Raw genomic sequence first — 21,032 nt, 5'->3', positions numbered from 1 at the left:
TCATGACCTGAGCCGAAGGCAGCGGCTTAACCCGCTGAGCCACCCAGTTGTCCCTAAAAATGAGATTTTTCTAGTTGCACTACCATGAGAAGATCTCTGTGACAATATATTGAGTGGAAAAAGTGAGTTAGTAAAAATATATACAATATGATACCATTTGTGTTTTCTTTCATCACATAAAACTGCTTTTCAGGGGCGCCTGGGTGGTTCAGTCAGTTAAGGGTCTGCCTTTGGCTCAGGTCATGATCCCAGAGTCCTGGGATCAGGTTCTGCATTGGGCTCCCAACCCAGCAGGGAGCCTGCTTCTCCCTCTCCTTCTGCCTACTGCTCCCCCTGCTTGTGCTCTGTGTGTGTGTGTGTGTGTGTGTCAAATAAATGAAATCTTTTTAAAATTTTTAAAAAATAAAACTGTGCTTTCCATCATATATTTATGTAAATGCATAGAATTTGGTGTATAAGTAGGGATATTCTGCTGCTGACAGGTGACTGCATTGGGAAAGGTAGATGGAGAAGAGGACTTTGTTTATTTAGATTTTTGTACAGAAGAGTACAGCTGAGATGAGGTAGCAGAAACGGACCAATCTGAAACTCCTTCAAAGGGAAGATAGAATTTTAAGAGCAATTTGATGAACACGAGGGAACAGTATGATAGGTTGATGGGGTGCAAAGACAGACAGCAGAAGGGTTGGCTTGAGAGAAGAGTCTCGAAATGAGTGTTTTCATTGACTGTCCCTCCTATTCTCTGAACTTAACTTTCCTTCCAAATTTGTTCTTCCCATGTTTCTGTGGGAATGTGTTTTATGGGGAAATGAGATTAAAAGGAGCCAGTGTTTCTGCTGGGGCTACAAGGGAATGGAGGATATAGGATTGGCGTTTCTAATAAGGAAAGTCACTTTCATTATCTCTATGAACAGAGTTTGGTGGTAGAAACAAAAAAATCATTTTGCTTTTGCTTTCTAATACCCTTTAAATATCAATTTGAATGTAATTGAATCTGTTGACCTGAAAGGTCATGATTTTAAATTAAAATCATGAAGGCACAGTCTGAAAATTCCCCAGTCTTCCTCCTCTGCCACATTCCTGTTTCCCTGTAGTCTATAGAAAACATCACCTGCCAACACAGTTTTATTTCAGCAGCCTTTTCATGAAATTTTTTATGTATAATCTCATCTTTCTTTTTTTTTTTTTTTAATTTTGTTTATTTATTTGACAGACAGAGATCACAAGTAGGCAGAGAGGCAGGCAGAGAGAGAGAGAAGGGGAAGCAGGCTCCCCGCTGCCCAGAGAGCCCGACGCGGGGCTCGATCCCAGGACCCTGGGATCATGACCTGAGCTGAAGGCAGAGGCCTCAACCCACTGAGCCACCCAGGCGCCCCTAATCTCATCTTTTTAGTGGAGGGGGAGTTGGCAAACATTTTGAGAAGCCTTTTCTTGGTAACTGAATCAGAATAGACATCAGGGGCCACAAAAATCCTAGACTTTGGTATAAGCAAAGATAGAATGAGAGAAGATGGGCATTTAGAAATATATAAGGATAATGCATTATTGGACAACAAAGAATTTACTGAATTTATAAGTGGAAAATTTCTAACATTGTGAGAATTCTCTCATTTTGGGTGGATTAAACTTTTTAGAATTTCAGAAAATCTTTTTTAAAAACATCAATGGTTTCCACATAATCTTTACTCTTGACTGATACTAGCAGGAATTTATTTATTTATTTATTTATTTTATTTATTTTTTTTTTTGCTGAATGCTCTGGAAGGAGTGGTACTTTCTACTGTTTGCTGGTCTGGGGTGGGTTTACTGACCAAGCAGGGCACTTTAAGCCCATAGAGAACCCTAAATCAGAATGAGAGACTGGGAAAGCTTGTTGCGGCCCAATTAAAGGACAGCCTGAGAGGGTAGGCTTTACCTTTGCTGATCCTGTTGATTGTCTCCTCTGGGGATTAAAGACAAACCTTCCTTAACAAGCACATTGAGTAGCTTGGGTTTCCAAAACTCTCCAGGACCCGTAATTAATCCAACTGGTAATGAGAGCACAGTGCTGAATTCTGGAAAGAAATCATTTAACTCTTTCTATACTGAATAATTCATTTTCCCTTATTGATAGTCCCTTTTAGCCTGAGCACTGTTTATTTGGGACAGTATTAAATAATAGTCTGGTGGAAAATCATCTTTTTCAGTGAAGTCACATCATTTCCATGCATTTAAAAGCAAAGAATGGTCTTTATCCCCCAAATGTACAGACTTGAAAAGTGAACTTTTATAGTAGAAAGCACTTTTTACCTCTTGTTTTGACATGGGGGCAAATTCATACAGTTGATAATTAGTAAAAAGTTAAAATCTACTTCTGAATTAGAACTTGTGTACCAGCAGTTATATTTCACTCAGGTCCCATTTTTTAATGTCTGATGGAGTTTTGCCTGTGGATGCAACCTTCCCCATCTGTTGTTTGTTTCTCCTACTGTCTTCTTCCCAAGACTTTGAGACATTTCCCATCCAGAGATTTCTAGCACATGGAACATCTCTGACAGGCTGCCTAGTTCTAGTTCTCTCTTCTAATTAACGGTTACACTTGAGTCCCATTTTCTGATGACTTCCTTTCGTAATCTGCTTGTACACTTTTTTTTTTTTTTTTTTTAAGTGCTCCAAGATCCCACAGAGCAAATCACCTGAACCATCTGTGCATTGTGGTGTGCTGGTAACAGCTTGCTTCCTCAGGACACGGAATTGGCCCTGAAGGTCACTTTTTGATTCCAGCATTCTTTATTTCTCATCTTCAACCATGTTTACATGATACATATAAACTCATTCTTCTGCTTCCTTCTTCCTTTTTCACCATACCCACCATACCTGACATAAAAAATGGAAGATAAATGCTTTTCCATACATCACGGTGTGTTTAGTACTAGAAAACCATTTCGGAACATTGACTGTTTCTTGGAATTTAAGAAAAGAGCTGATGACTGAAGTAATAATAAAACTGCTGTTAAGTTAATGCAACATGTGTATATCCCCACTATCTCTGATCCTTTGAATTGACCTCTATATACTTACATTATCATTTTGCAGTTGAGAACATTAAGATTCAGAGGGAGCTGGGGTTCAGAGCCAGCTCTCTGAGTCTAGAGCTTGTGTTCTTACTACTGATTGACAAGAAGTTGACTCGAGAAGTAGTCAGGAAATATTTCACAAAGAATGTGGGATTTGCTGGGCAAATAAGGAATGAGTGTCGGCATTGGAGTAGTAGCTTGAGAAGGTGCTCCAGTAAGGGGAACAAATCGAAAGGCATAGAAGCAGGAATGAGTTCAGTTCTTAAGATAGTGCAGAGACTCACCCAAATAGATAGGACCAAAGCTGCCTGTTGGCAATTAGCAGGAACTGGGTGTGCTGGGAGGCCGGATTGTGGTGGGCTGGAAGAGCTAGACAGAGGAGTTTGGTTTGGTTGCTAGTAGTGAGAGGCCATTTAAAAGTTAGCACTTAACGGAAACCTGCCTGTCAGGGATGCATGGGATGAGGAAGAAAGGGGAGAATGTGTTGTTCCTCAAAATGTCAACTAGAAGGATGCACTAGCCTTGGGCTAGGAATGGGGATGAGGTGGGCATGGAGAAGAAGGGATGGAGAGCACAGACATTTCAAAGAAGAAAGAATTGAACTCGCAATGAGTAGCTAGATGGGTGTTGAAGGAAAGAGGTAAAGCTGACTGAGATTTTGAGCTTGGCCATCTAGGGAATAAATACTAAGATGGGTGGTTGGAGAGAAGGCAGAGGAGGGTTTTAAGTGCGTAGGTCGGTGCTCTGCCCACACTTCCCATAACCTGTGAGTCCTTGCAACCCAGTGAAAGCCTGATGTTAGAGAGCCAAAAAGCAAGACAGGATGGCAGGTGTCCGTCACCAGGTGCCAGGGTGACCCAGAGCTGAGGGGTGTGGGAAGCTATGATGGGAATGGGTGTGGGATCAAAAGCTGAAAGTCGTCAGAATCAGAGAATGTATGGAGTTCCAGGTGGGACTGGAGTGATCTCTGTCCGCCAAGTGTTTCTGATGGCGTGTTTCTGAACACTGTAGTCTTATGTTAATTTAGAGCTGTTGAGCCTTACATCGTTATCTCCAGACTGCCGGGTCTGGATATACAGAACTCTCCTTTTGGAGAGTGCTATTGGGTTTAAAAGAAAAGAGAGACTCGTGAAAGTGTGTGGTATCAGTTTATTTGGCATCTGAGAAAGCCATTGTTGTTTTTTTCTTTTTCCACCCTTGAAGAAAAGCAAATATTGTGGGTGAGGGTTAAGCCTTTTCCTTCTCTCTGTATCTGAGGCAAGAAAAAAAAAAAAAAACAGACTCCCAGGAAAGCAGGATAAAGGGGAAAATGACTTTGAGATGCACTTTCTTAAAATAACTGGAGGAGTGACCTCATGAGCCAGCTGATAGCCTGGGTTTGCAAATGGATACTTTCTATCAGCCTACTGCTCAATGCCGCAGAGCCAAATATATATGGAGTGTATTATATCATATCCTGTAGGCAGGAGACTGTCTGGGAGAGGCAGACTTGGGGAGGTGAAAGGGTTGAGGATGTAAACACAGTCAACCAGAGCTGTCCTTGTTCTGGGAAGCTTTACTGATTTGGGTTCATGATTTCCTATTATATAATAATTGGTGTCAGCTTCTGGTGAAATAATATTCAAATAAGAACACCTGATACCTCAGTAGGCTCTTGAATACAGAGGTGGCGCTGCGTTCATTCTCCCATTAATACTTGACCATTCCCATTTCTGGCTTCTTTTTCTCTTTTATCGCTACAAGCTCATGTCCTTGGGTGTGACCCATTGCTAAAACTGTCTTCTCCTTTTGGTCTTGAGCTGCTGGGGCAGTGTGGATATGTCCTTAGTTGGAGGATGCTGCTTCCCTCTGGAGTGTTGCAGAGGTTAAAAGGAAAGCAGTAGGTCCGGGGAGGAACATTATAACTTGATAAACTGCTTCTCTTGCCAAAAATCATTGTCAGCAATTACGAGTATCCACAAAGTAAGCTCCCCTTCCCCTCCAACGCACATGCTCAGTGTGGTTACGGTGCCAGGAGAATGGCAGTTGTCTCTGGTTTAACACCTGCCTGGTCTGGATTTGATTTGTGAAATAAATCTGGATGAAGTCCACAGTGTGTTTAAGATCACTCTGTATGTATGTCCAACTCACAGACATGGGCCTAGCATACCAGAAACTTTCTGGAAAAGCTTTAGGGTTATTTTCCCTTTTTTTAAGTAAAGCCTACTTCCCATTTGTAACCAGCCACCTTCCTGAATGCTCTCACTGTTTATGGTAGTTTTTCATATGATTCTCTGGGGTTTCCAGATGCATGGTCGTATCATCTACAAATAGTGATGATTCTACCTGCTCCTCACCTCTTATTTCTCTGATCTGCTTGCCCTGCTCACTACCTCCAGAACAATGTTGAAAACACATCGGCTTTGTTTGACACCTTAAATGTGTGGAAGGCTGTAGAAGGGAAATGAGGGAAATAGCATCCATACAGTATCTTAGGAAGAAATCACAGTTGGTGGCTGATATTCTTAATCTTCTAGGGCCAAGTCATTGAAATACAGTTTAGGGCATGTCTCACCGACATATATATAATTCTCAGCCCCCCATGGAGCTATGGTATCCTGTGGAAAACAATGGGTTCCCATCAGTCACATCTTGGAATTCTCTGAGACCCTCCAGGAAAGCTCTCTGTTTTATTATCTTAGAATTTGGTGGAGGGGCGCCTGGGTGGCTCAGTCGTTAAGTGTCTGCCTTCAGCTCAGGTCATGATCCCAGGGTTCTGGGATCGAGCCCCACATCGGGCACCTTGCTCTGTGGGAGGTCTGCTTCTGCTTCTCCTTCTCCCACTCCCCCTGCTTGTGTTCCCTCTCTCACTGAGTCTCTCTGTCAAATAAATAAATAAAATCTAAAAAAAAAAAAAGAATTTGGTGGAAGACACAGGCAGATCCCAGATGTTTTTCATGACTGCTAATGACCACACTCTTGTCTTCTAGGCCCAGCTGCGGGCATTTATTCCAGAGATGCTCAAGTACTCCACGGGTCGGGGAAAACCAGGCTGGGGCAAAGAAAGCTGCAAGCCCATCTGGTGGCCTGAGGATATCCCATGGGCGAATGTCCGGAGCGACGTCCGCACAGAAGAGCAAAAGCAGAGGGTGAGGGTTTCTCAGACCTGAGTAGCCTGTTGCTTTTCCAATCTGAGTCAACTACCTCGATTTTGGGGATTCCACTTCTTATGCTAAAAAGTCTAAAAATGTATGTGTGAAAGTCGAACCTGTCTCCCAGAGAGGTTTGCTGTCGTCTGATTTATAGCCTTTCCCATTCCATCACTTCATCTCTATAAAGACTCGGGGTGGGACGATGAGTTTACTCTGCTCTCTGCCTACTTGCCTTTTGGAGCAGTTTTAATATTATGAGGTGCTTGGAAGAACTGAAGAAACGTTAAGAAAAAGTATTAAGTACTTTGAAGACTTAGAAATGTCCTTATTTCTAGTTAGCAGGAACCACTGTTGAAAAATATAAATATAGAATTAAAGAGATGACAAGTTGGTTGAGGCTGCTGGTAATGATACTTCTTTTTTTAAAAAGATGGACTCAACTAGATGTCATCCCTTGCTTTTTCTGCAAATTGTTTTTTAGTTATCCTGGAAGTTTATTGAGAATCTTAATATAAAATTCTTGACAAAAGAGTAACCTTCTTTTGTGAGAAGTTTAAGATTTGGCCTCAGGTTAGAAGAGTATAAAACCCAAAAGCTAAACTAGACTTTGATCAGGAAGGAATCTAGTGGGAAATTTTTGATGCTTGGTACTGAGTTTCTTTGTGCCACAATGGGTCTAAGGGGAATAACCCTAAGGGAGCTTATTCTGTACCAGCTTGGTTTGGTTTGGTTTGATAAATAAGTACCTGCTTATTCCATAGCAGGGCTGAATAACCAACATTCTTTGTGACTTTAATGTGCTTGTCTGGTCTTTTGGTGACAGGTTTCATGGACCCAGGCACTACGGACCATAGTTAAAAACTGTTATAAACAGCATGGGCGGGAGGACCTTTTGTATGCTTTTGAAGATCAGCAAACACAAACACAGGCCACAACTACACACAGTATAGCCCATCTTGTACCATCACAGACCGTAGTCCAGACCTTTAGTAACCCTGATGGCACTGTCTCACTTATCCAGGTAAGTAAACCTATGTTATCAGATTGTGGTTTGTGAAGTAGATCGTGGGCACCTCGCCTCAGACTAGAGAAAGTTTTCATCATGCATACTCTTAATTAACTTTTTATAGCTCCTCAAAGTCTTTCTATCTGAAATTGATTTTTTAATAAGATTTTAAATTGTCTGCAACTTGTTAAATACAGAGCCATCGATAGCTTTTTCTGGACATTTTCAAAACAAAGCACTGTAAAAATGGCTTCTTTTGTACTGTTTCATTCTATCAGGGGCAGGAGCTATTCCTTCTGAATTACCTCTCCTGAGGTAAAACTCAACTTGCTGGTAGATGGGGGACCTCTAAAATTCAAATCGGGGTGAAAGTAGAAAGTTGATTGATGCTAGTTACCAATGGTGAAATGTGATAGCTTCTAATATTGATTTATTGGGTTGAAATAGATTTCTGAAACTCATGTAAGTGTCTGAGATACGATTTTAGTAACTCATTTCACATTACAAAGCATATTAATCATTACCTGTGCTGAATTTGGGATTACATGAATCTTAACATCTGAATAAAGGAGAGGTAGAAGGATCCATCCACTGACACCACTCTCTGTGTTTTTCTTTAGGTTGGTACAGGGGCAACAGTAGCCACATTGGCTGATGCTTCCGAATTGCCAACCACAGTCACTGTTGCACAAGTGAATTATTCTGCAGTTGCTGATGGAGAGGTAAGAAAGAGGATTTGGTCTGCATTGACTTAAATACATAAATGTATAGGTGAGGGAGTAGTTAGGGTCCAGAAGATTAAAAAGATCGGGTAGCCAACACATCGGTAGCATTATTTTATTTAAGCTTTTTAAAACATCAGGCCATGACAGTTTTACAAAATATCTTATGCCGTGTATATTAATTGTAATAATTGAAATTCATAGATCTTCATGATAGACCTAACTGTCAGAAACTTATAATTTTACATTTGCAATATAGCATTTTATATAATACACAATAAAAAGAGATTATTCATGTAATACTTTTATGCTGTGAATCCCAAAGATTTAATCATTGGGCTCTATTTAAAAAATTTGACTGGAGCTACTAAAGAATTCTTTGGAGGGATAAAATATTTGGAGGGATAAAAATATTTGTAAATCAGTGGCCATGATTTACTACATTTTAAATATGCCTTTGAAAAGACTTTATGAGAAAATCCTTCTCTACCAAAATCAAGGTAATTATGGGATGTTAACCTAAAGGTAGTGAACCTTAATTGAGCACTTGGTAAGCAAAGTGCTCAACCCTATTAAGAATAGATTCTTTACTTTATAGAAGAGAAAACTGAGACATGTAGAGGTTAGGTGACTTGCCCAGAGTCACAAAGGATTGAAGCTGAGTAATGCATTTGGAAAATGTTGTCCAGGCTCTGAAGCCTGAGCCATTTGTGGGCTCATTAAGGCACTGTGGGCTTTTCCCCTAAGGTGCCAGTGTGGTATAGCCCTGAAGCTTGAAAATAGCTAACAAATGTCAACGAGCAGTATTAGAAATAAAGCTAAAAATATTATCTCACCCTTGTTCACAACCATGGGGCATTTCCACTCACAACACCACAAAGTCATTTTCATGTGTACAACTCAGGAAAGAGAGAGAACTAAGAAAGTTCTCATGGCTAGTGAGTTGAAGAGAAACACAGCCAGGCTCCCTGGTCAGCCAGCAGGAAGTGAGCCCCTGCTGTGCTGCGCTGACGTGTTAGATGTGTGGAGTGGCGTACACAGGAACCCTGCTCTCCAGATGCTCCTCCTGTCTCTCCACTGTGTGGGGGAGAGAAGTGTCTCCGTAGATGAACTCTGGTCCATGCTGTAGATGCTGCAAAGTGGTCTGTGCCTTCAGGAGAGAATGTTTCCAGCTAGGGAGTCTGAGAAGGTTTGGGGGCAGGAACAGCAGTTGGTTTTACAGTATAGAAAAGTGACAGTCGACAGGATATTTACTTTTATAAGTATATAAGCATCATGTAAGAGTATGGATTAGCTGAAGGAAAAATCCATCAGTCGACAGACGCTAGAACTGGAGGACACTAGACAACACTAGAACTTGACGTGTGAAAGAGATAGAAAAGACAGTGGTGGGTACATTCACAAGATTTTTTACTCTCTGACTTAATCAAAGTTATCAACCATATCTACCTACCGAGTGTTTCCTGATACTATTTAAAAAAAGCAGCTCTTTGTATCTTAAACACTTTCCTAGAGACGAATTCTTTGAAGCCCATTTTACTAAATAACTTCACATATATAGAGGTCAGTTAATTCAGAAGTTCACAGAAAAATATGAAGAATTTTTAAAAAAATCTCTGACTTACCTATGGCATTTTTTAGCACATCATTTTTAGTCATCTATTGTAGGAATGGGTGAATGACAGAAATAGCCTTCTGGTAAATACCCAAATTCATACAGATTTTTTTTAAAAATGTAACTCTTTGCACACTGAGAATGAGACAAAAATAATATGAAGAGAAGCAGCACAGTTTATCTCAGAAAGTGACAAAATGTTTTAGATTTTGTAGCATGATTTATTTGCCTTCTCATTCCTCCTAGATGTTGACATGGTTGTTAGCATGTCAGTTTTGAGCCCTAAGAACTGGAATTACTCAAAATATCTCACTGCTTAGGGCAGATAAGACCACATCAAGTTAATGAAACATTGTATCAGATGATTCAGTAAAAACATCCTATGGCCTTGTATTTAGCATCTTTTCTTACAAGGAAGAGAATGTACTTTACAAAAATAAATGATACCTCTACTTTTAGAAGTTGTGAGGTCATTTTGTTATCCTAACCTTGCCAGTGAGAGCTCTTACCATTAGACTACACTGCCTTCAACATCCAGTTAGTTACATTTAGTTAAATTTATTAGAAGGGCCATTGGGGGCCAGTCTCTTCTGGTAATATATGGTCTCCCAAATCTGTTTGAGTACTCTCTGTCCTGAGAATACCCAGTAATCTAAGTACAGTTGACCCTTGAACAACATGAGAGTTAGGAGTGCAGACCCCCTGTTGCAGTCAAATTCACATATAACTTTTTGATTCCCCTAGAACTTAACTACTAATAGCCTAGTATTGATCAGAAGCCTTACTGATAACACAGTCAATTAACACATATTTTATATGTATTATATACTATATTCATACAATAAAGCAGCTAAAGAAAATGGTATTTAAAAAAACATAAGGAAGAGAAGAGTGTTTATAGTACTACACTGTATTTATTTTTTTAAAAATCCCCCCCCTAAATAGACCTATATAGTTCAAACCTGTGTTGTTCAAGGGTTACCCATAGCTATAAAGAAACAAAAAATCTCTAACTATAGTCACCTTAAAATTCATTAAAGATGCTATAAGTTACATAGACACTATAAGTTACATAGACATTTAGAAATGAACAAGGAAATAGGGGTTCCTGGCTGGCTCAGCAAGTTCGGGGCCCACGTTGTGAGTTCGGGCCCCATGTTAGATGAAGAGATTTCTCACATGAATACACAAACTTTAAAAGAAGAGAGACTTTGGGGGCACCTGACTGGCTCAGTTAGAAGAGCATGCGACTCTTGATCTCAGGGTCATGAGTTCAAGCCCCACACTGGATGTGGAACCTACTTTAAGAAAAAAGGAACAAGGAAAGAATTTTAAAATAATATGAAATTAACTATCTCCATTTTAAAATATTTAAATAATTTCAGTTTTGATGGCATATTTACAAAGGCAAATGGGTTTGAGAATTTATCCTGTCGTGTGATAAGACCACCAATTGGTAGTGGTGATATTCATTGCACTTAAGTGTCAGAAGTCAAATTTTGAAATAGAATGGTATCTGATCATAATGGTATATATGGTTCTGTTAGAAGAAGAAGAAACAAGAATTGAAGACATGAATTTTAAGCTGAACCATTCCACATGTAATGGTAGCACAACTTATTCTAGATGGTTTTTTTAATGATTATCAGTGTACCTGAAATATAAGTAGGCTGAAGTACAAGCAGGAAAACATGAATAAAGGAATATGTTCTCCATCCTGCCATTCCGTAAACACTTTCTGAGCCCTGTGCCATTTACTGAGATTTGATAGACACACGAAAATAAAGACTGCTCTTGCTCTTAGAGAGCACACAGGTAGGTGGTAGAGAAAAGACACATCATAGCACAAAGACAATGAGGTAAGGAACTTGAGGAAGCAAGCCCAGGGTGCTATAGGACACAGGAGAGGTCCTGAGCCTCGGACTACAGGGGAATGGAAGGAGTTGTCTAGGCTCCTTCAGGTTCCCCTGAGGTCAGACTAGAAGCAAGGGTGGGAGTTAAGTTCCCATCAAAGGGAACAGCACATGCAGTGCGTGGCTCTGTGAGCGTGTGGATGGGCCTCAGTGGTTCACTGTAGCTAGAGGGATAGAGTAACCACAGTTTGAAGGGCCTCATTGGAGTGGGTCTCTCAAAAAAGCATTGATGCTAACTGTACATCCTCTGAATATCTTTCCCTCCTAGGGCTTGGGGCCCTTTCTCTGGGACATGGTGACATCCGGCATAGATAACCACACAGTGGCTCCCAACAGATGGAAAGGGAGAGCAACAAGAGCTCAAGCAAATACAACTAAAGCACTGAGACTGAAGAATAGGAAATTCCAAAGAAATGTTAACACCCAAGTGATTTATTTATCACCTGCCATTATTCTGAATAGAAATTTCTTCGTCTGCTTCTTCTTCCTACTTCCTCTCTACCCTTTGCCACCATCCATTAATCTTTCATGCCATATAATTTAACTTCCTTAAAGTATACTGTATATGGCAACTTTCTGATACCATTTTTGCTACAAATACAGTTGTAACTAAATGTGTATACATTAAATTGCTGACATCGGAGTCTGAGCATTGGGAGAGCCGCACAGGCCCAGCTCTGCAGTGGGATGGGCAAAAATACAGAGGGGCAGATCTGGAAAGAGGAAGACTGTTTAATGGCAGAAGGTGACAGGGGCTGGCCAGCGCTGTCTGGTGTTTCGAGGGGAATCATAGACCATCTACAAATTGGCAGTGTAACTTGCCATTAAAAGTGGCATCATTTGCAGTGACACTCGCCAGAGTAATGAAATCAAAGCGATATTAACTCTTGGGAAGCCAAAGTTTTGTGAGTTCCTGAGTGGGCAGCTTTGCAGCTCTGCGGGGAGGAAACGGGCTGTCTCCGCCTCTTAGAGATGGGCTCCGGAGGTGTGCTGGCGTTGCCCGCTGCCCATGAGGACTCAGGGCAAGTACTAGGGCAGTTCAAAGGAGTGTTCCATTTTCTGGGAGGCTTCTGACAGGCATTTTGAGAAGCACTGTCATCGCCTCAGTAGGGTAACAGAAAAGCAGGAGGCGCTTTAAATATCTGCCTCTCCTGAGCTTGGGACACTTTCTTTGGGACAAAGTTGACCTGCAAGCACAAGCTCTCTACTCTCTGGGCCCGACCCATGTGATCAGGAGCCCCAGGAGCGCCAGCGAGCACGGCTCACGTCCTGAGACCCCAGTCCATGGAGATACTGTACCTGAGCTCACTGGTTTATTACCACCCAGATTTTGAATAGAAACTGATTCTACTGCCCCTGCTGCTTTTTGTTTTTGAGGGGGAATAATTAATCAACTGTACTTACTGAGCAAAATGGACTGAAGTAGCTAGGTACAGGTATCCAGGACTGAGAAATCTCAAAATGCAGAGCATTATACTAAAAGCAGTGGTTCTCAATTAGGGTACAGCCCCTGCCCCGGACATCTGATAATGTCTGGAGATGTTTTTAATTGTCATGACTAGGGAGGGTCCTGTTATCATCTAGTGAGTGGGCAGAAGCCAGGGGTACTGCTGAACATCTTAGAATGCACAGGACAAACCCCCCCACACACACCCTACCCCCCCCACCGCAGCAAGGACTCGTCTAGCCTCAAATGTTAATAATGCCAATGCAAAGATAATCCCTGTCCTTGATCTCACAGAACTAAATTCTAGTCTGTTCTCTCACCAGATAAAATATTTTTTTGAATATTTTATTTTGTTTCTTTGTAATTCCTCTCCACTAAAAGGGAAGCAGTTTTTGCTACATTTAAAAAAAAAAGTTTCCTGAATTTGGCAATTTCCATCAAAAAAATTAAAATATAAAATAACTTTAATATACAATCCCACCTCTAGGAATTTACTCCATAAATAGACTCCCATAAATATACAAAGTAGTATGTAAAGATAGTCATCACAGTACTGTTTGTAAGAGCAAAAGACTAGAAACGTCTTAAATGCCCATTAAAAGATGGCTGATTAAATAAATCATGGTGTGCTTATATACTGCAAACGCTGTGCAGCCATCATTATGTGTCATGAATGAATGAAACAGTTTTATATGTTCCAGAATAGAATCACTTCGGACATGTATTGTGGGTGAAACGAGCAAGGACCAAAGAGATAACGTAGAATAAGCTGCCATTTTTATTTTTTACAAGGGCGTAGAAAGGGGGAAATAGGAGGGAGTGTGTATGTGTGTAAATATACTTGCATAGAGAGAGAATACCCCTGCAAAGACACATAAGAAATAGGTAAGAGTGGTCACATCTGGACAAAAGGTTGAGAATACTGGCATTGCATATCCTTTGGTATCATTTGAATATTTTTAGAATTATAGTTACTGTCTGTTCAGAAATTCTAACTTTTGAATGTTACGGTTTATCCAAAGTTATTTTAATCTGAGCCATAGTAATATATTACCTAATCAAAAGAATTTAAAAGAGTAGGTAATGCATTGATATGGCTCAGATAATTCAAAAATTATTTAAAAGTATATATTGGAAAATCTGGCTTTCTGTCTCCTATCCAACCTCTTCCCACAACTCCCCTCTCACCCCCCATACATGGAGGAAAATATTTTCAGTGGTTTCTTTTGTGTCCTTTCGGGATTTCTTTGCGCATATATAAGCAAATTCAAATAGATATTCTAATATCCCCTTTTTTAGACACGAAAGATAGCATACTAAAAACCCTGTCCTGTATATCGTAGGTCATGTTAATTTAAAAATGTGTGTGTGTTTGGCTGAGCACGTAGCAGTTTATTATACTCCTTTTGTGACTTTGATTCTTTACTGTCCTGTCCTTTCTGCCTCAGGTGGAACAAAATTGGGCCACGTTACAGGGAGGTGAGATGACCATCCAGACGACGCAAGCATCAGAGGCCACCCAGGCGGTGGCGTCATTGGCAGAGGCCGCGGTGGCAGCTTCTCAGGAGATGCAACAGGGAGCTACAGTCACCATGGCGCTCAACAGGTGGAGGCAGGGCTGGGGGAGTAAATGAGGATGGTGAATCTGTCCCTACCTACGGGTTGTGAAGAGAGATGTTGTACCTCAGTCTGTCACAAATGGTGTTTGGAGCTTAACACTCTCAGTCCCTAGCGTATTGTCCTTTGGCTTCTCATCAGCCTCACTCACCCCGGTACTGCCCCACTCGACCCAGCAGCAACCAGTCCAGCCTTCCGACTTCCAGCTCAAAAGTGCTGCTGGAGGGCCGTCGATCCGTTTTGCTATTTCCTATCTTGTACCCTTTATCAGACCAAAAACAGCACGGTTTGAGTATTTTGGGTTTTTAAAGGGACCAAAGGATATAATAAAGCAAGAAGGTTCAGGACTGTATTTCCATTTACCCTACAGAGCAGATTGCTTTTAGTCATGCTTTCACGCCTACAAAAGAAACTACTTTTTGTTAGAGACATTAATCCATGTTTTGGCTGTTTGAGAGCTGATTTTACTGGCTTTTCAGGAAATTTGTTTCCCCTGCTTATCAATGACTGAGCTGAGTTTTAGATTTTTAGGAAAAATAATTGAAATATTTTTCTTCAGTTATGTTTAGGAAAGGTGCTGCAGAATGGGACACTCCAGTGAGAGAGAGTTTCCCAAACTATATCGTTCCCTCCTTGGTTCCTTCTGTTGGTTGTTGATAGAAGAGATCATCCCTATATCATTCTTTTTCTTCTTCATTGCTAACATAATTTTATTTTCAGTGGACCCAGGCATTTTACCTGATAGTTAAGAGTGTAGGTCTTGAAGCTAGACCACCTGGGTTTACACTGCAGCTCTGTCACCTACTAGCTGTTTGACCTTGGATTGGTTACTTGAACTCATTGCCCAGGCTTTCCTCTTCTGTAAAATGCGAGTAGTAACAATAGCTCCCTTGTAGGGGTATTATGAGAACTGAGAAAGATAGTGCACGCAAGATCCTTAGACCAGTGCCTGGCATATGGTAAGGGTGTGGTCCCCATTAAGTGCAGCAGCTGTTGGCCTCACATTTAGTCCCTGAATTCTTCTGACCTGTCTGCACTCCACTGGGTAAGGTCCTAAATAAGGAGGACTCTGAGATACAATGTCTGCCCTCAAAGAAGTCATATGGTTATCTTTGGGGAGATTGATTTAAGTAAAACACTTAGTAAACACTATTACTCAGCATGATTCACTATTGAATTGTGTAGTACAGTCTGTGAACGTTGTAGAAATTCAGAGGAAGGGGATCATCTCCTCCAAAATATAAAAAACCACCCAAAGTTTAGATTTGTTGAGATAGATAACTAGAAGGCCTTGATAGGCTTAGGTAGGAATGATTTCCATGTGACTGTTTAGTATGGGGGCTGAGAAGGTTCTGAGGTCACATAGGTTCAGGTTTGGATTCTAAACTCTGCCACTTACTAGCCATTTGATCTTGAGAAATTTAGCCATTTGATCTTGGTTTCCTCATCATAAGGATAATTTTCATCATATAGAATTGAAAAAAATTCACTGAGATGATATATACAAAACTCTGATCAGGTGTCCCACCTGTACTGAGCACTTCAAGAATTAGAGCTGTTGGGGTCCTTGGGTGGTTCAGTCGGTGTCCCACTCTTGATTTTCACTCGGGTCATGATCTCAGGGTTGTGGGAATGAGCTCCGCCCTGGGCATGGAGCCTGCTTAAGATTCTCTCTCTCTGCCCCCCTTCTAAAAAAAGAAAGGAATTAGAGTTATCATTTAAATTGCATTTTAAATTTTGTCTATTCAGAATTCCTTACAATGAGAAGAGATTAGAAATAGAAGGCTAGTTAAGAAGAGGCAGGCCAGGTGTGCCTTGTTAAAGGCTTGGAAACTAAAGTGGTGAGAGTGAAGATAAAGTGACTGAGTTTGAAGGGAATGTGGCCAAGAGTGGTTGATTAGGTATGGAAGACACACACCTCTCAGGGGTCCTCACTGAGTCCCCGAGTGACCTGGGATTGAAACTTTTTTCTTAGCCCATTGAACCATGTGGCTTTTCAGTAACATGAAAGTCTTATTTGACCCCTTGCACTTTGGCCCAACCCCACTCCATCCTTTGAGAGAGGACACAACAGAGAAACTGCCTAAAAGTCATGGCCAAAGTGAGAACCTCCCTCTGGTCTGGTAACCCCTCACTGTGGCATGGAGCCTAACGGGCCACCATTAAAGACCAGCAAAACTTGACTTCACTGAGCCAGCACCTTGGATATTCCAATGAAGTGTGAGTGTCCTGGGAACCCTGTACATAGTGGAAAATATGAGGCACATTCTGGCTCCCTTCAGTGTAAGGACCAGGGCTTATTTCTAAAGGCAAGGAGAGTAATGGTTTCCCCTGAGGGCTTATTAACAAACTCAGTTGCAGCTGAGGTGGCTATAGTGTTTACTCCAAAGGAAGGAGAATGCAGTTCACCGTGGCATGGAGGAGGAGTAGAGATGTTGAAATCTGTTTGCAATCAGAGAGTTCAGCGCCCCGACGAGTGTTGGGGGATGGTGTGTTGCAGCCTCTGCTCAGGGTGAAGAAACCAGGCCCTGTGGCCAAGACTAGACTGTCACCTGCTACTAGGGGCTTTCTGGTTCCAGGCGAGGTCACCCACTGTCTAATGCCAGGAGGTTTGGACTTGAGACACAGACCCCCCCCTGGTGTTTGCTTCTTTGTGGGATGAGACCGTACTCCCAGCCTCGCCGCAGATTGTGTTGCTGGAAGTGAAAACTACACTGAGAAATCCGGTCTTTGTTCCCATGGTAACAAAGCAATTTCGTAGAGCTGCTTCCTTCTAGCCTGTTTCAGGTGCAGATGGAACAAGCAGGCTCCTTTAATAATCACCTGCCCCTGTGCTGCGCTGTAAACAGCAGAAGAGGGCGAGGCGAGCCGCGTGGTACGGCAGGTGGGGAGTAAGAAGGCAGAGGGGCTCCTTCATCTGCTGGAGGGCAAAGGGGGGTCAGGACAGATGCAGGACAGACCTGTTTTTCAACAACGCTGTTAAAAGAGTCTTGTGTAGCAAGTCAGAACAAGGGCCCTGGCCTCAAACAGCCTTTGGCCCATCCTGGCGTTAGAAATGACACAAAGAGGGTAAGGAGTAATGGTCATTAAGAAAAATCCGGAAACTAGTTAATTTTAACTATTTTCAAAATACATAATAAATTAGCACTTTTAGGAAGGAGATAGGGGAGAAAATCAAAATGAACAAATGAGGTGTGGAACATTACAGCTCAAAAAACCAAAAGTATTCAGCTGAGCAACCAGAGGGAAAGGAAGTGAAATCATCATTTGGTTGTTGCGATACAAAAATTAATTTGAAGTTTCAGTTTGTTGGTTAAGCTGTCCTAGATTATATTCCCTCTTAAGTCCATTTAAATCAGTATGGCCCCGGGGTGCCTGGCTGGCTCAGTCAGAAGAGCACACAACTCTTAATTTGCAGGGTCCCCATACTGGGCATGGAGCCTCCTTAAAAAAAAAAAAAAAAAAAAAAAAATTGTTCTAAAGTCAGTGCAGCCCTTGCATATACAGATGCATGGCAAGTATTTATAGACTGAGTCTACATTTGCCCTACTAGGAATTTGCACTGCATTGTCAACACCGAGACAATTATTACTTGTGTGTCTACTGTGTACAACTTGGCACTATGGGGAAGGAAAGGCATTGAGTCTGCTTCTCAGGGAACTCAGAGTTGCTGTTCTTTTGCTGTGAAGACATTTGGCTTTAAAAAGGAAGTGAAGCTTACCTTTAAAGAAAAGTTTACTGTTTTTTTTTTTTTTTAATGAAAGTACTATTGACTTAAAATTAGAGATATTATTAAAATAAAATATGGCTGTCACGTATGGACTGGTACTTATTTGTCTAGCGCAATGGGATGGATGACCTAGATTAGAAATCCTCTCTGAAGATGGAGGGCAGGGGCCCACAGCTGCTGCTTTCTCCTGGGGATGAAGGCTGGACACTTGCAGATAAGCTGATGAAAACTTTGCATTTGCAACTCTGGTTTAGAAACTTAGTTTTGTCAAAATCCTGTGAGGGAGTAGCTTAGAGACGTTTTTGTCCGTCTTCACCTTGTAAGTAAAGGACATCTTTTCCTAGCAGTCTAGTTGGCTCACTCCCGTGAGGTCTAGTGTTGGTGGTTAGAGTTGATTTGGAAACGAAGGCCTGTTGGCCAGGGGAGTTGCCGCTGTCTTCCTGCCCCACGGGAAGGATCCCTCCATCACTGTTTTGCCTCTGGCCTCTGTCCCGGGATGAAATAACTAACCTCACCAGCCTGCAAGCTCGTCATCTCCCTCACACCTCTGGTCCCGGATTGCACCGGCTTGGGCTGGTTCCCTTCCTTTCTTCTACCAAACATATTTTAGAAAGGTGTTAAAGAAAATGACTTCAGATATGTGGAGCTTCAGACGTAGTAAAATAGGTATGACTGGGAACCGGTGCGCTTCCAGTCTGCGGAGCTGTCCTCCTTCCATCGCCCGTGAAACTCCACACTGCAGGCACGTGTGCAGGGGCTCCAGGACTGGCAGGACACCTGATGGTCACAGAAATGCGATTAAACAAATTGTGATAAAAATTGTGAAGAATGACACAGTTGCTGAGGTAACCTGTAAACAAAGCTCATATTTCCATATAAACAATTCTCATTTACAGCTTCCTTCTCTAAAATACCTCGCTGCCACAGCTTTTCTTAAAGAATGGACTTTTCAGCTCTCTGTGATGTCTCAGGCCAGAGTGTGAAATATTTTTGTCATGAATCAGTGACAACTGGGTACTGTAAAGTTTTCTTAGAAACATCAGATTCTTTAAAAAAAAATTTTAAAGATTAAGGATCTAGACATGAAATCACTAATTTTATGATCTCTAATAAAGATTTTTTTTTTAAAGATTTTTATTTATTTGACACATACAGAGGGAATTCACAAGTGGGAGGAGAGGCAGGCAGAGAGAGAGGAGGAAGTAGGCTCCCCGCTGAGCAGAGAGCCCAATGCGGGACTCGATCTCAGGACCCTGAGATCATGACCTGAGCCAAAGGCGGAGGCTTAACCCACTGAGCCACCCAGGCTCCCTTGTTTTGTTTTTTTGAGAGAGAGAGAGAAAGAGAGAGCACGAGACGTGGGAGGGTCAGAGGGAGAAACAGACTCCCCACCCAGCAGGAAGCCCAATGTGGAACTCGATCCCGGGACCCCGGGATCATGACCCGAGCCAAAGACAGTTGCCCAACCAGCTGAGCCACCCAAGTGCCCTCTAATAAAGATTTTTGAAGGACTTTAAAATTAAACTCTACCATGTAAAATGTGAAGAATAACCTTAGTAGCAATTCCAGATCAAAGGTCCTTTCTAGTTCTAAATTCATGTTACAGATACCATGCAGTGACTGGCTGTAGGCCTCAGATCACCGGGAAGTGTGTCTAGGCATGGAGGGCGATCTTAGCTCGCACATGAGCTGCATGTGCACTCCACGACTGTTGAGTTTTTTTTGCTTAGCCTGAATTATACCCCCAAATGTTTATGAAGGAAGCAAACATATTGGAAATACATAATTATGACCTTGAACTAAGTCAGAGGAAACCTGGAACTTAAAAGTTGCCACAGATGAGTGACTAGGGGAAAGGGGGGGAGGGGTGTCAGCAATTTTGCATTTATTATTTTGAATAAATGTCAGAGAGCATTTACACGAGGAAATACAGTGTTAGGTGAAAAAAAAGCAGGCTATAAAACTGCGGTATGATCCCAACTATTAGCTGTTGTGTTTAAGAGTAGAAGGAGATAACTTATCTCTGTATGACATTTTTTAAGTTTCTTTTATATTTAATGAAACTAACATGTCAGCTACATGTATTTTAGTATCAGAAAAAAATAAGTTTTGAATACAGAGACATAAAAACTAAAAAAGCAAAGCAAATTAGTAAGAAAGAGAATTTTCTACTTATTGGGACTTTTCTGTCCACTGGGTTTCTTTTACTGCTTCCTAGAATCCTTGCATTCCCCCCAGGGAAGTGATTATGTCCGTTGCTTTCCTTGTCTGCTGACCTTAAATGAAAGTGACGCTGTTGAGTGTGGTACGTGTTGCTTTGCCCATAGTCAGGACATGTCTGCCCTAACCAGTCCAGGGCCCCTCATCCCCACAGTCGCACCTACAGCTCGTGACTGTAAGGTGTACCAAAGCTGGGGCCTGCAGCTTCAGGGCAAAGCTCGATCAGTTGGCTTTTTCGGTGTCAAACCCAGGACTTTGCCCACCTATACTGCACGACACCACCTCCTCTACTCCATGCCCATGTTTGATATTCCTTCAGTAGCTGTGCAGAGTGGGAGCTGATATTTTCCCAGAAGAGGTGCTGAATTTCTGCTTCTTTCAAATTTTAACATCTCTGAAATGTGGATACTCCAGTCTTAGAGTTATCAGGCATTTTCCTTCCTTTCTTGCTGGCACATAAAATAATGATGCATTTTCTACTTTGTAGCATCATAGAATCAATAAAAATGGGTATTTGTGCATTTCGGAAAAGCATATAGCAAGAAAAAGAAAGAAAAATAGGATACAAATTGCTA

The 21,032-nt window shown here is 41.6% G+C and overlaps 1 protein-coding gene across 7 annotated transcripts in view; it reads left to right on the top strand.

Moving 5' to 3' along the window:
* Window positions 1–21,032, top strand: part of LOC111151940 (nuclear respiratory factor 1) — a 146,533-nt gene that overhangs the window by 94,226 nt on the left and 31,275 nt on the right. For 5 of the 7 annotated variants that reach the window (XM_022510173.1, XM_022510171.1, XM_022510175.1 and 2 more), the window contains 5 exons: window positions 6,026–6,184; window positions 7,011–7,208; window positions 7,814–7,915; window positions 11,712–11,870; window positions 14,339–14,496. In XM_022510173.1, coding sequence (XP_022365881.1) covers window positions 6,026–6,184; window positions 7,011–7,208; window positions 7,814–7,915; window positions 11,712–11,870; window positions 14,339–14,496 — 776 coding nt within the window. The remainder of the gene's footprint in view (window positions 1–6,025; window positions 6,185–7,010; window positions 7,209–7,813; window positions 7,916–11,711; window positions 11,871–14,338; window positions 14,497–21,032) is intronic. The other 2 variants (XM_022510176.1, XM_022510178.1) reach the window with 2 other exon arrangements.

The sequence above is a fragment of the Enhydra lutris genome, unplaced genomic scaffold, assembly GCF_002288905.1.
Source record: "Enhydra lutris kenyoni isolate GAN:26980312 unplaced genomic scaffold, ASM228890v2 scaffoldscaffold27, whole genome shotgun sequence".
NCBI lineage: Eukaryota > Metazoa > Chordata > Mammalia > Carnivora > Mustelidae > Enhydra > Enhydra lutris.
The sequence above is the reverse complement of the archived record's forward strand: the minus strand, read 5'-3'. Positions and strand labels throughout refer to the sequence as shown.